The sequence below is a fragment of the Larus michahellis genome, chromosome 5, assembly GCF_964199755.1.
Source record: "Larus michahellis chromosome 5, bLarMic1.1, whole genome shotgun sequence".
Taxonomy (NCBI): Eukaryota; Metazoa; Chordata; class Aves; order Charadriiformes; family Laridae; genus Larus; species Larus michahellis.
This window is the reverse complement of record NC_133900.1, coordinates 58,915,500-58,929,767: the sequence shown is the minus strand read 5'-3', so window position 1 is coordinate 58,929,767 and position 14,268 is coordinate 58,915,500. Positions and strand designations below refer to the sequence as shown.

Genomic DNA, 14,268 nt, shown 5'->3' with positions numbered 1-14,268 from the left:
TTGATGCAGGAACATCTATCCAGGTCTGCAGAAGCCTGGATCAATAGCTGTGAGAAATGGAGACCACAGCTGTTGATCTCGGAGAGGCGTTAGCAGAGATGTCAGAGGATGATAATTGAACTGCCAACGTTCTCCTCCCCACCTCTTCCACCAGACAATCCAGGATGTGCATAAATTTACGGTGAGCGTTGTCTCCTGTATCGCAAAGACACCACAATGCAAAACCTCTGCTTCCTTCTGCATCTTCCCACTAAAGTGAGAAGGAGCCTGGTCCAGGGCACCCAGCAGAGCTGGTGGGGATGTTTAAACCCCGCCAAGAAGAAATGGAAGCGAGAGGCTGCCGGGGCTGGGACACTGGTACAAGTTATTGACAGCAGGGTCTCACTCGGGTGTCTTGCTTGGGCAGCATTTCTTTTATAGGTAGAGCATGGAAGAATACCAACCTCTTTGCCCCCCAATCTGACACCCTAATTCCAGTTTCAAGAAATTCCTAATTATCATTTGCAGTGAATTTTTCCCTAGAGCTGTTCCTCCTGTTGGAGAAACGATGATGAAGCCACAGAAGGTGGTGATTGGGTTTCTGGAGTTCTCCGAGCTCAGTACTCTTCTCCCTGCAGCGCTGTCAGTTTATCACCAGTTGAAGCATTTGATCCTGGATTTAATCTGTTGGGGATCCGTTGCGATGCCTTGGATCAGGCTGCTGCATGAGACACACACGTGCTCCTCGTATGGCCAATACTAGCCTTAAAACAAGGGGTGGCTGCCCAGAAAACCACCCTGCATCCTCCAGTTGAGTTGCTACTGTAGGTTTTATTCTTTTGAGCAGCCACGTTATAAAAAGAATATAGAGCGTCACCATGATATTAAAATATCATGATTAAAATAATTGTTTAATGGAATTGTTGGTTTACGGATCTTGTCCTACTCATTGACTGTCTCCACTTGGCAAACGGTAAGACAAGTAATTAGCTGTACCTAATTACTGATCTGTGTTCATGGGAGCTTTATAGCTGAGGGAACTGAGGCGTTGGCTCAGTCAGGTGCTTCACATGAAACGCTCTGCATCACGGGACAGATGTAGGATCTCTAAGTGCCTGAAGAGTTGTGCTCACTTTCACGTGAATGGAAGTTTGATCCTCAGCCAGCTTCAGAGAGAAGGAAAAAACAAAAACATTTCCAAGAAAAGGTTTCTCATGGTGCGCTCTGAAAGCAACCCTTTCCAGTGTGTGTGGCAAACTGTCCTGCACACAATATCCGGACCATTTCATGGCTTCACAAAACCAAGGAAACATACCCTGTCACAAGCAGCTTATAAAATTAGGCCCAAGTTTTTGACTCTCACCCACTCCAGTAATCCTGTTGCCTTCTGAGGTTCTACCACATGAGCAAGGTAAGTGAATTCATGCTCTAATTTTAGCCTTAATGCAATTTGTTGAGAAGACTGCAAATGGAAAAGGATTATTATTGGGAGTAGGGGCAAATTGGTGATAATAATGTTACTGAAAATTGGACATAGAAAGCGAACAATCCTTATACTTGCCCTCTCATCAGGGATTAATAACCACAATGTTGGAAGGCTCCAAAGGACTTAACTCTGCCTGAAAGCCAGACAATGTGCTGGCCGCAAACGGGAGAAGCAGGTGGCTCATGCCAATATCCCCCTTCCAACCCATAAAGGGTTAAATCGCTGTATGCAGCTCCTAAGTATGCGTGTGAAAATTTGAAAAGTGTGCGAGTTAGCCATCTGGCTCCTGCTCCTACCGGGTATTTGGGGATGAAAAGGGAAACTGGAAAGGTAAATAGTGTATTGCTTGATGTGTTGATTTTCAGCTGAGATTTCCCTCTCTGGTGCCTAGTCATATTTGTCCATCTAAATGAGTGGGATTGACTGTGTCTTCCCCAGAAAAAAAAAAAAAAAGAAAGTGGAGAAAGAAAAAAGAGCATGTAAGCTCTGGGAGAGCTGTGCAAAGCGACACACTGCTAATCCAACAGCTGAGGCAAATTTATTCTGGTCTGCATCCAGAAAAAGGACTTAGCCTGTCAGTGTCAAACCCGTGTGTGCTGATGCCCAGGCGGGTTCTCACACCGCGGGGCTCTGTGCAGAACATGCAGGCAGGGGCAGCTGCCTCAGGCTGAGGAGAGACCAAGATCTGGGGCAAGCACCACATCAGGGATCAGTTTGGACTGGGGAGAGAACGCTTGCCCAGCCTTACGTGTGTATGCCAAGCCAGCTTTTCTTTTTCCTCCTTCTTCTTTCTTATTTTTTTTAATTTTCCCCTGGAGCAGAGGTAGAAAGAGAGCAGTGGGAGGGGAAGAGGGACTCTGCTCTGCTGGTAGCCCTCTGGTTTGTCACCTGGGCCAATGTTTGTCTCATTTGGGAGACCAGGCCTGGACACATCCCACACGCGCCCTCATGGTCCGCTGCGCTGGAAGGTCTCCAAGCCAGCCAGTGATGACACTCATGCCATTTTTTTACCCTGTGACTGTGTCCCTTCACGTTGCGCCTGTCTCTTATTCCATCTGTAGGAGACTGAGACTCAAATCCTCTAAAGTCTATGAATAGAGGAAAAAGCTGGTCTAAGGTGTGAACCAAAAGTGTATCAATCATCTCCGGCTCCGCTGTGACTGCACACTCTTCATCACCCTAAACCCCCAAGGCAGGCCCATCCACGGCACTGTTGTTACTTCTCCAGCTGCCACAACACTTCAGGTTCTTCTCCTGTGAGTCCCGATCCCTGTGACTCTTCCTCCTTTGTAAAAGGAGCTAAACAACTCTTTCATGTCTAGCTTCAAAATAAGCTGTGCCTTGAAGTCATCTATTTATGCCTTTTTGGTTGTAGTTTTATTGAAAAAGCTGGTATTAACATATTTATATTTTTATTCAACAACAGTTAGCTAATTTGTGCAACACAAAGAATGCAGCCATGAACAACAGCTTTCAAAACAATCATCAGATTTACCAACTTTACCATCACTTACTCTACACCACTGAAAGCTCAAACTAAAAAGAGAAAGAAAGTTGGAAACGTTCACAATGACGATGTTAACTTTCCATACATTCAAGAAACCAGGAAACCGATCTGTAGTAGTGACGTCACAGACAGGAATGGAATACTGGTCTTTGAAAGGTTTCTGTTTATTTCCTCTATAATCACTTCACGGTATTTTGGTTGGGTATTTCATTAGTTTTATAAAGCTCCGAAGATATATTTCTTTCTTTAATTTCAACATGTTCTTTTTGGTACCCAAAGCTGTAACAGAGTAAGGTACTTCAAATTAAAAACAAAAAATTGTCGTATTAAGATCTGCTTTATAATAAGTTACTATAGAATCTTACTTGAGAATGTTAAAAGCTAAATATATGTTTTACAGTACTAGCTGTAAATGCCAATATGAGCTGATAGCGTTTTATTTTTTTTTTAGCTGCAAAGGTTAATGGAGGAGGCCAAAAGTCAAAGAAATTGTATGACACCCTTGAAGCAGTAGTTTGGCATTAACAAGTTTTCTATACAATTTACCACATTCTTAAACCTTTTTACAAGGAAGAAAAAAAAAAAGGAAAAGCGATTTTGTTAAATTTCATTAGAATAAATATGTACATATACTGTCCATGCCTGCTTCAGCATACAGTATTTTATAAACAAACATTCCTCATTCCCTTTAAAATGAACCTACACATTTCATACCGTATGTGTTTAGCGTGGCTGGAAACTGATGCACATGCGGCTGTGCTTCTACACACAAAATATACAGCGTTGGTCTAGAAAACTTCAAACATACATGTTTCATGTGTTGTGTTAAGAGGTCATATAAAAGCTGTGGGCTTTGTTTTTCTTTAGTTCTTGTAAGCAGATTTTTACCCACTCTTTCCCTCAAACCAAAATATAAAAGCATGCAGATCCCTTCAGCTGTCCGTTCTCCACTTACCAAGAAATCAGCGCGTCATGGCTTAAAGACTTTTTTTGCTGAGGAGTTTTAACATGGGCAGATTACCACGTCATCTGAGTTGTGCTCTTTTATTCATGGTTTGAGGAGAAATCCTTTGGGATATTAATTTTTTTCTGCCTGAGCTGTTAGGGATGCAGCAGAGCTTTCTTTTCCTGGATTAAGAGGACTCCCTGCCCACTGCACCCTTCCCAGACAATCCCTGCACACCCTACACCCATTGCGTGTACCTTCCTTTTCCATTTACATCATTATTCATTTTAAAACAGAGATAGATCTAACATTGTGTGGTATGGAGGTTTTGATTTTTTGTGTTTCTCCAGGAATAATTTTGTCGCCCAGCAGTGGACTCATTTAAAAGCGTTAGAATTCACTGAGCAGCGCCGCGTCTCACAGTACCATTCTTTTTTACAGGTACAGATACCACGGCATTGCCCGCGTTCCCCAAAGGCCAGGATTAAAATAACCATGCTGCCATCAACAGGCGAGGGACTTTCTGAAGTGTCTAGCAGTGATGCGGCTTTGTCCCCACTGAAGGCGATGGTTGCCTTCAAGGACAGTACTTCTAGCCAAGGGTTTCCAGAACTCCAACCCCCAAACGGCAGGACGGGTTTGTGTGTTACCTGCCAGGCTACGTCTGAGCAGCCAGTCCCTCGGGAGTGCCAACACCACGGTTTTTCAATAGTTCTCCACGTGACGAAGATACTAGTTACTGTTTTAAACAGAGAAAAAGAGTTCTACGAACTTCTAAGATCTACGAACTTCTTAAAATAAGCTGGCTGAGTAACTGTGCCGTTCTGTCACTTATTCACTCAAGAAGTTGAAGCACAAAGTTAGTAATGTGAATAAATAAATAAATACGAGGGTGTTGTAAAGAAGGGAATGGGATGGGTTGTCAGCTTTTCACCAGCAGGGATTCTGCTTCCAGTTATAATTGTCATGAGGCCCCCTCCAACGTGGCACGTGCTCCAAAGGGATGTGGCTATTCATTCACTCAAACAGGCTTGGCTTAGTTGAAAGTCAGGAAAATGTTACTAAAAAAACCCCCCAATAATCAAGAGACTGAGGCAAAAAGCTCTAACAATGTGGTAAATGCTGTGGGCTGCAAAAGCAGGCAGTGCACCAGAACAGCATGGTCCTGCGAACCACTGAGACGCTCGGAAGGACTGACGGGGGTTGAGGAGTCTCAGCCCTCCTCAGGAACACCCCCAAAATGGATAAACACCCCTGTTGGTTTAAAGGAACCAATACAGACCACAGAACTGGATTTGCAGTCGTGCCTTTTACTCATACAGTTGCAGTGATGGAAAAGAGTTGGCTTGCCACCAATAATGATACAGGCTGAGGGATGAAAGGATGCAACCTACAAATCCCACCACAGAAGCCACAATTTTTGTGAAGATCACATCCTTCTACAACTCTCAAGAGGCTGGTTTGCAAATATAGAGGGATATTGATAAATCTAGTGCATTTCTGAGTTCACTTTATCCTGAAATATGTACAGATTGTTTGTCGCTGCTATAGCAATGATGTTCTCAGTTGGGTGCCACGCTGTGTGCAAGATCTTCTTTGTAAAGTCCAAACTGTCAACACTGATGTCATCTTTCCTCCGTTTGCCTCCGACGCAGACTCTCCGGGGCTTAAGAATAGCTCGTGGTTTACTGCTCTCTCGGGATGCCTCCAAGGTAACATCCCGCTTCGTATTTCGGTCAAACATTCGAAAAAAGTTGTTATATGCACCTGTCATTATCACACTGTAGAGAGAAAGAGAGAGAGAGAGAGAGAGAGAGAGGAAACAAAGACAACATTAAACAGCAGCTTGTGGGATGTCTGGGTCAGGCCAGTTGAGCTTTAACCTTAAGATGAGGCATCTTCTGGTTTCAGCTGGGAAAGCGTACAAACCAGGATATTTCCCCAGTACTCCCAAAGCGAACGGTTCGCTTCTACCAATGTGTTCCCCTTCCCTATTGCAGCATTCAATGAAAATTACAGGTACCCCCAAACTGGCATCCTGAAGCATGCGCAAATGTCAGGACCATCACGAGACTGAATTCCCAAGACAACAAATGTAATATGCTTTAATAACTTATTTTTAATTACCTTCCAGCTTTTTATGAGCTCTTAGGGGTCATACATTTCAGGTTTTTTTCTTTCTCCAGAGCTTTACCTTTTCCGACAGCTGAGATTTTACCATGATTCCAGAAAAAGTCTTTAAAAAAAATTTCCAAGTATTTCAAACCTTGTGATACAATAGCAAGATTTAGTACATAATTACGTATTTTAGTATTTTGAAGAAAGGTGTTTTGAAAGGTTCTGAAAAATCGCAGAGTTTGCACAAGTAAATTTATTTCCCTTCTGAAGCCATAGGCCTTGCAAGTCTCAACACCATTAAAATTTTTATCTATCTATCTGTAACGCTTGTTAGAATTAAACACATTGATAAACAGGACTCTGTCATCTCTTGTACGGAGTTTGAATGAAGCTTCAAGTCAGGATATATTTCTGGGTCTGGGAGAAAGGGACAGAAAACATCCCTTGATCTGTATAAAAATTACCCCATTAATCAGCTTGTAGTTTGAAATAATGGATTGCCAGTTGCTTCATTCCCCCAGTCCCTAGGGGAGGATATTTTGTCACTAACTTTAATGAATTCAGGATTTCATCCATGGCCCTCAGGTTATTGGATTAGCATAATCACGGGTTTCAGAGCCTTGTTCGAAAGCTCATCCCCTGTGAACTTTTTCCATATGTGAAACCAGGGCCACACTCTACTCTCCTGTCTCAGCCCCAAATAGGGCGTTTTTTTCTGAATTTCTATTCTGGAAGGGGAATCCACCCTGAACAGTCAGGTCTCCACAGGAAAAGCCATACCCTTCTAAGACTCAGGCAATCAGGAGCTATTTGCCTTTCCAGTACAGCCCAACAGAGCACATTTCACGTGCTTCGCATTTAATAAACTAACCTCCACCTCAAATGACGGTTGCTTTAGCGCTCTGCTGCTGCTTCCCACTTGGGGGAAATCTGCACCGAGCGGCATATTGGCCCCGAAACCATGGCACGTGCAACTGTAGGAGAAGTCAAAGGCATAAAAGTGTACTCTGCCATACAGACGCTCACTAGCTGATTAGATTAAGACGCTCCTGGATTCGGGAGCTGTCTTACACCATGTGCACAGCCTCCAGCCAGCGTTGCCTTGATCTCATTTGGGGCCATTAGGAGCTACCATAATACAAATGAATAATACACTGAAAGACGCACAAATGGGAGCTGTGCAGCTAACTGCTTTTGCACTACAGCTACCACGCGAGTGCCAGCAGCTCCGCTCCCTTCAGAGCCACTGTGGGGTAAGCGGAGCGGGTGAGCTGGATTTGTACACTATGAATCACCAGCAGAACTGCCAGCTCCATCCCGCTCCCATGTTTGCGGGTGGCATACTGCAGTTTGACGGCAGATGATTCCACACTGAGCTTTTTTTGCAGCTCCTGAAGTGCTAAAGGAAACTGCTGCGAATCGGAGAGGCGTAGCACGGAGGCACAGCGTGCGCTGCCCGCAGCGATGCCTCACCTACAGCCCAGAGGCTGCTTTCCTGAGGTCTGCAGGCAGCGCACCGCTGGCTGCACGGCTGATGAGTTTGGGGATGGGTGACAGAGGCACTTGTCCATCCGTAGCCGCAGCCAGCCCTGGCCAGGAGCTGCCCTGATGCTCTCGAGAAGCAGCACCTGCCCCTGGGATGGCCCCAGCGAGGGCTCCCTTACTTCCCCCACCCACAAAGGCCTGGCACAATCCTGCTTAGTACAGCACAAGTTAATCCCACCAGCTAAAGAAACAAAAGAGTCGGTGTGACAGCTTGATAAAACATATCCCAGAAGCTGCAGAAAGCCTATTGATCAAGCTTAGTGCCCGCTTCAGAAATCGAATCAACAGCAGTAAATCTAATGCTTCACTCCTTCCAAATCACCATGTCTTGTCATTACGGCTCCTGCTGTAACGGTTATTCACAACATGAAAAACTTGAGGTTATTTCATATCTCGGTGCTAACAAACACGATTTGTGACACAAACAGCCTGGCACAGTACTGCGGGCTTTCCCCGCCCCTCCCCCAGGCAAAATTTTGAAAGACGTTTCTAACGCTGAGGCACCCCGTGCCACGGGCTGCAGAGCTGTGGCTCCCAGGGGAATGAGGAGCATCCCTCCCGCTGAGGGCAGGAACTGTCAGGGGAGCAGTTTTCATGCAGGCAGAGAACCAGTGCGCCAAAGGCACCGAGAGGTGTTTGTCTAGAATATTATTTTTAGGAGGTTTTGTTTGCAGTGAAAACTGCCTTTACAGTCCATTTTGCTTTTTAATTTCTTGAACTCTCGCATATTTTTAAAAGTCTGCTTTCCTCAGTTGGATTTACTGCAGTTATTCTTTTTAACATATGTAGATGACTACTTTTCATGCTGGCCCTGTTTTTCTGCAGTTTAATGGCTCAGTAAAAAATAGCATTATGTAAATGAGAAAGTGCCCATTCTTGTTCAAGGTCACAAACACAGATGGATTATAACCTTACCTGCTGCTTAAAATAACAATAAAAGAGAGCGAGAACTAGATGTAAGCCTGCAATTTATTCCCACTCAGGAAAATGTAATGTACAATAATGGGATGTATGCCATAAGGAGAATTTTTAATATATATATTAGAATAAAAATTGTAGCTGAGTATAGGAAGAGCCTGTTCTGTATTTCCAGACTCTGCTCTGCACAGCAGTGTTAACGACGAGTGATTGCACAAAACCTTTGCAAGCGAGGATGGTTCAAGAAACCAAACACAGCCCCTCACCAGAAACACCCTACACTAATTCAGGGGCGTGTAAGGGAGCAGCCTGGAAAAGCTCTGCCTAACCACCTTTAATTTTATTTAGCAAGCAGGTTTCCAAGTTGTGCTCCACGTGGTCAGAGGTACCCCCATCTCAGCCATGCAGGGGCACTGAGGACACAGAACACACTCCAGCGCGCCCCGAGGAGCAGCATACTGATAGCGAAGCTGCTGATAGACCGCACCCAGCTCAGACCGCCACAGCTACTGGCTGCATGATTGCAAAAAGAAAATTTTTTAAAAAGGAAAAAAAAAAGAAAAAAAGGAGGAAAAACCCCTAACGGCAGCAACACAGCTACTGTTGCCTACGTTTCACGCACTGGCAGCCTCGCCGGTGCTCTGGAAGAAGAGGCATCACCCCGTATCTGCAGGTCCCCAAGAGCATTCGCGCAGCTCCATGCTACCCGCCCTGTGCTGCCCCACGAGGGGAACATGTTTTCCTCTCCGCGTGGTGCAGAGCGCACGGAGTACTTTGCACTCCCTCTTTTAGAGCTGCTCCAAGCAAGGTCAGAGGGTTTCTGGCAAGTCTTCAGGGATGAGTGTTTTGAGTGGCAACACAAAGCCCTACTAACGCGTCCAGGCTGCACCGACACCGGGGCATTCTTGCTTATTAATGATGCATTCTGAGGCATCTCAGTGACAAACTTTGGTCCTCATGCAGGGTCACTACGGCCCAAAGTCTTACCCCACTTTTCTTTTTTTTCTTTACAAGCAGGACAAATATATTCTTACAAAAGGTAAAAGGGGAAGGAGAAAACCCTAGTACAGACCAATCCTACTTTTATTCATTGACTTTTCATCTTACTCCCTCCCTAGTTGCCATTCTGTTCTTTTTTTTCCTCTTTCTTCCCCTCCAGTTCTGACTCTGGTCTCTACCACAATGTCCAGGCAGGTTTTCCTTTCCCCCTCTCTTCCTTCTCCCTTCCTCTTTTTCCATTTCCCTCTATGCTGCTCTACAATTTTATAAAACACGTTATCTGCTTCTCTCTCTCCTGCCAGTGAAGTATCCTCCCTAGCTTCATCCTCCATTCTCTGCTCTGTCCTGTCTCTTTTGCTTCACTTTGTCATCTCCCTTTCTCTGTTCCCTTTTTCCCCCTTCCACCTCTTCATTTTACCTTTGGAGGTCTCACCGCTCACCCTTTCTTTGTGATCTCCCACGACCTCCAGTCTTGCTTACTCTCACAGACAACTCACTCAGCTCTCAAGGGGTTTGGGCTTCCACCCTTGCCTTCTCCTGTGGGCTGAAGGCCGGAGAAATGAGCTGGTGGGTGGGTCTCCTCTCTCATCACATTCAAATGACTGGTTCCTGTGCTCTTGAATCTGGCAGGAATTTGGTAGTGGAGGTTGTGGCACCAGAGATGTCAGGATGCTGGGGGCTCTGCAGGGCTGGGCTGGTCATACACCAGCTTACCAGGGGATGCAGGGAAGGAAAAGCACTGCGGGTTGTCTATTTTCCAGGAAGTTTTATTCTTGCCAAGGGCTGCAAAAAAGCAGTTTGCATGCAACCGTGTGCGCCATCTGCTTTTCAGCTGGGCAATCACAACCCAGACATTGATGACCTTCCAGCAAACTCCCAGGAACTAAAGCCCATTTGGGCAGGACAGGTTGTTTCAAAATTAGCAGAACATTAACTGCTCCCTCTGTACAGTACACACGTGATTCAGGTTTCTTCACCCAGTGCAAAGCTGATCTGGTAGCCAGCAATAGTTCAGGTAAGGTACTTTTTAAAAAAAGTCGATTTCCACTCTGTAAAATTGTCTGGAGCAAAGGATTTGAGAAGAAAAGTTCTTCCTGCTTGCATTGTAAGAAGAATACGCCAGCAAACTAAACTAAAAACTTCAAAACTAAACCAGCAAATGTTTACCTATGGACAATTTTCAAAACCTTTTTATTTTGCATGACACCAGCAGTTGTACCACTGATGTTTAATTTAGTGACAGAGTTTTACGGTCTACAGAAGCACCCTATCAGCTATTGATGGCTTCAGCATCTTTAAGCATCCTAATACTTTAAAACATCTGGCTTTCAATATTTTGGTTTTGGTAATGACCCTTTGTTAAATGAAATGCTTCAGTACATGGCTTTCCCCTCTAAAAAGTTCTGCATCTTTTGGAAGGTCAACAAATTCCCTACTTCACCAGCCTCAGGGGTATCTGAATAGGATTTCATCAGTTGTACTAAACTGCAATGAGATCTTCCACAATACTTTTTAGGCATTGAGATTCCATCAAACATGCCAGTCCCTAAGAACTGTCATATCCCTGTCTTTCTCATATCTGTTATTCCCATACTTCATTCAGATTTCTTTATTGCAAGCCAAGCTCTTAAATGTCATCCATGTTGCAGCCATCCTTGCACGCAACAGTTTTATCAATATTGCTCCATTCAGCTGCCTTCCTGGATGCCAAGGTTTACCCTGAAGCTCTGGGGACATCAGCTGGAATAATTCAGGAATAAAGGCTTGCTTTAAAACCAAACCATACTCGCTTCACATGGTTTTGTTTTGGTTTTGTTGTTCTTGTTGTTGTTTAAAGACTCTTTTATAATAATTTTTGAGCTAACTCTGGCCCAGATTAGTCTTTCTAGATGCATCGAAATTTTTATTGACCCACAGGTTCCTATTGTCCGGAGAAATTCAGCTCATGTCCCCTCCTTCACTGTTCTCAAGAGACCGTGGAAGCCATGGGGTGGCGTGACAGCACTAAGGCTGGGCAGGGCTTCAAGGACCAGCACACACGAGGCTTAAGGATGACAGAAAAACTAAAACAGCTAACCAGCCCCTCACGATAAATGTGGCAGCAGAACATCATGCTCTGAGGCAAGAGAGGCAGGACATCGAATCCAAGCAGGTGTGAGGGAAGGAGACTCAGAGAGCAGCTTCCAGCAGAGCCCGCCTCCAGACTTGCAAATCTCTGCAAAGGAGTCTCTCAAGCCACCCAGTATAAAAAGGGACCTTTTCTTTGACCTGAAACTCTCTCCCCAGTTATATTTTGAGCCCCTACATTTGCAAGGTTTCGCTAGCATGTGCACCAGCACAGAACAGTGCATCTGCAGCCTCCTGGGACTGAGAAGCAAGGCCCACCAGATCTGGTTTTGTGAGAAGCTAACCTCATGAGAAGAAAGGATTGGTTCCAGGAAAACACTTCAAAAACATAGGAATGAAAAATGGGATTTACTACAACAAAGGGAAATGAGGAAGCACTATTGCAAGCAGTGGGGGCCTGCTGGCATATTGGGGAACTTTCCTTTACGCTGCGCTGTGTGAAGCAACTGACTCCTCATCACAAAGAAGGAACTTCTTGAAACCTCCTGAGCAGTACACTGATGGAAAAGCTCAGGACACCAGATTCAGGGTTGTGGCACTCCGGTACAGCTGGCTGGGATAAGACTGGTTATAAGAACAGGGGATCCCCAAGTCCTTCCAAGCTAATATTTGATGTGCCAAGCCTTGAGAACAAAATGATGTCTTCTAGCTCTCCAGCATGGAGCTGCTGCCAGGCAGGAATAGACTGTTAACCACTGGGACCTGCCAACTCCACCTGATTAGAGTGAAGGCTGACGGATATTCAGTGGAATGAATGACAGTTCAGTAGGAACGGACTGACTGAACAGTTGTATGTGACTTCACTCATCTGCTTACAGCATATCACTTATCATGATGGTATTCAGAAGTCTCCCTGGAAGGGTTCCCATACACCCATTCATTTGAAATCTTAAAAAAAAACCCAGTAATTAAGGTATTCACTTACTACCATGTAGAATTACTACGTTGGGTTTGTTTTTTTTTTTCTTTTACTGGCTTCTTCAACGCACAAACAGCTGCAAAATTGTTAATTTTTGAGGTAAAACTGAAATAAAAAAGATGAGTTTGGTTGACAGTGGGAAGAAAACAGTGTCTTGCAGGTCATTACTAAAAGACTTGACTTTGGAAATGAATGGAATAACTAGATTAAATTGCTGTATAAATAGATCTCAAACGTTCTACATAGTCATGTAATGATGTCCATACAATAAAGGTAGCATGATTTTAGTGTAATATACTCAACTACAGATAATATGTGCTCATCTGGTTGAATTAGCGTAAGACCCCTGCTTGACTCCCTCCCCTGACCACTGTTGTTGCCAAAGTACATAGTGATTAATGTGCCCTTCAGCAAATGAGATCGGCTCTGTCTGATCGTATTAGTTCCTGTTCATCGGAGTAACTGAGCATCAATCACGTTCTAATCAGAGCTCACGTACATTGATTTTTTTTGTAAACAGCCTCACCATCAGGTTCTATCATAGCCTAGATTAACTCCTTAGCAATGACAAAAATTAATAAAAACTATTGTCACCTAAACAATAAACATGCTTTCATTTTTAACTGAACAATCCTGTCACCCTAAATTGTCACTGTAGTGTTAAAGTCTGCAAAAGATAAAAATAACATGTTTAGAACTGCAATTATTACTGTGATGTATACATTTCAATAATATAAGTACTGTACTGCAGCAACTCTTAAGAGTACCATTAATAGGCATTGCTTGCTTGTAGCAGTAGTCCTTTTTAAAAAAATACATACCAAAAAGATCAAATTAAGTGACTTTACTATTCAAATGAACTGTTCTTTAAGAGTTACCAAATATAATTTAAACCAAATATAATTTAAATTATGATCTACCAAAAAGGTATAATCCTTGTGGCGTGTAGCAAAACAATACAATACTTCTCATACACAGAGGCAAGAAGCTCCGAAGAGCGAATGCTCATCAAAAGATGAACATTGGTGCTGATACGTTTGACTTTTAAAAAGAAACAACTCCAACTGAAGAGAACCCTTATCTTTTGTCAAATGTTGCCAGCTACTCTACTCAACAGTTTCTTACAATCAAGAGCAGTGTATTGTGTTTAGTGACAGATTTGGTAATTGTGCACGACTAACAACGCCTCGGTGTCTGGGCAGTACAATAAATGAAGCCCTCACAATCTAATGTTCCCACTTCATAATTACTCACTGCATTGATCTTTCTGATCAGTCAAGTAGGAATGAAAATATTATGCTCACTTTAAATCCTGATATTGAATAATATTTCTATTAGTACCAGGCAACTATCCAGCGAGTGGTCTTACCGCACACTGATGAGGACAGCAGCGCTTCATTTGACTGCAGGAGAAAGACTCTGGGCCTGGGAACAAGTGGCTGTCCGTCCTGTACAATGCACTGGGAATTCCCATCAAGGATAACCAAAATGGTTTGAAAGGACCTGAAAAGCCTTGAATCTTTGTCAAAGTTTCATGGTATCTAAATGATTTGACTGCGCTGTTCTTCTGTGCCATATTTAGGCGTGGGTCAGCACTGTCCCTATTTCCAATAAATGCTTTAATTTTGGTATTGCTCGCAGGACCAAACTCAAGCAGTAACCGGCTACTGAGACAACCCTCTGCTAAAACATCCATTTGTGCATGGGTTTGGGAGGCTCAGAGA

General features: G+C 43.9%; 1 protein-coding gene across 11 annotated transcripts in view; it reads right to left on the bottom strand.

The window, feature by feature from the left end:
• Positions 1–2,811: 2,811 nt before the first annotated feature.
• The window catches only part of PPP2R2C (protein phosphatase 2 regulatory subunit Bgamma), a 199,009-nt gene continuing 187,552 nt past the window's right edge, over positions 2,812–14,268 (bottom strand). For 10 of the 11 annotated variants that reach the window (XM_074587542.1, XM_074587537.1, XM_074587547.1 and 7 more), the window contains one exon: positions 2,812–5,699. In XM_074587542.1, coding sequence (XP_074443643.1) covers positions 5,408–5,699 — 292 coding nt within the window. In that variant the 3' untranslated portion in view covers positions 2,812–5,407. The remainder of the gene's footprint in view (positions 5,700–14,268) is intronic. The other variant, XM_074587548.1, reaches the window with a different exon arrangement.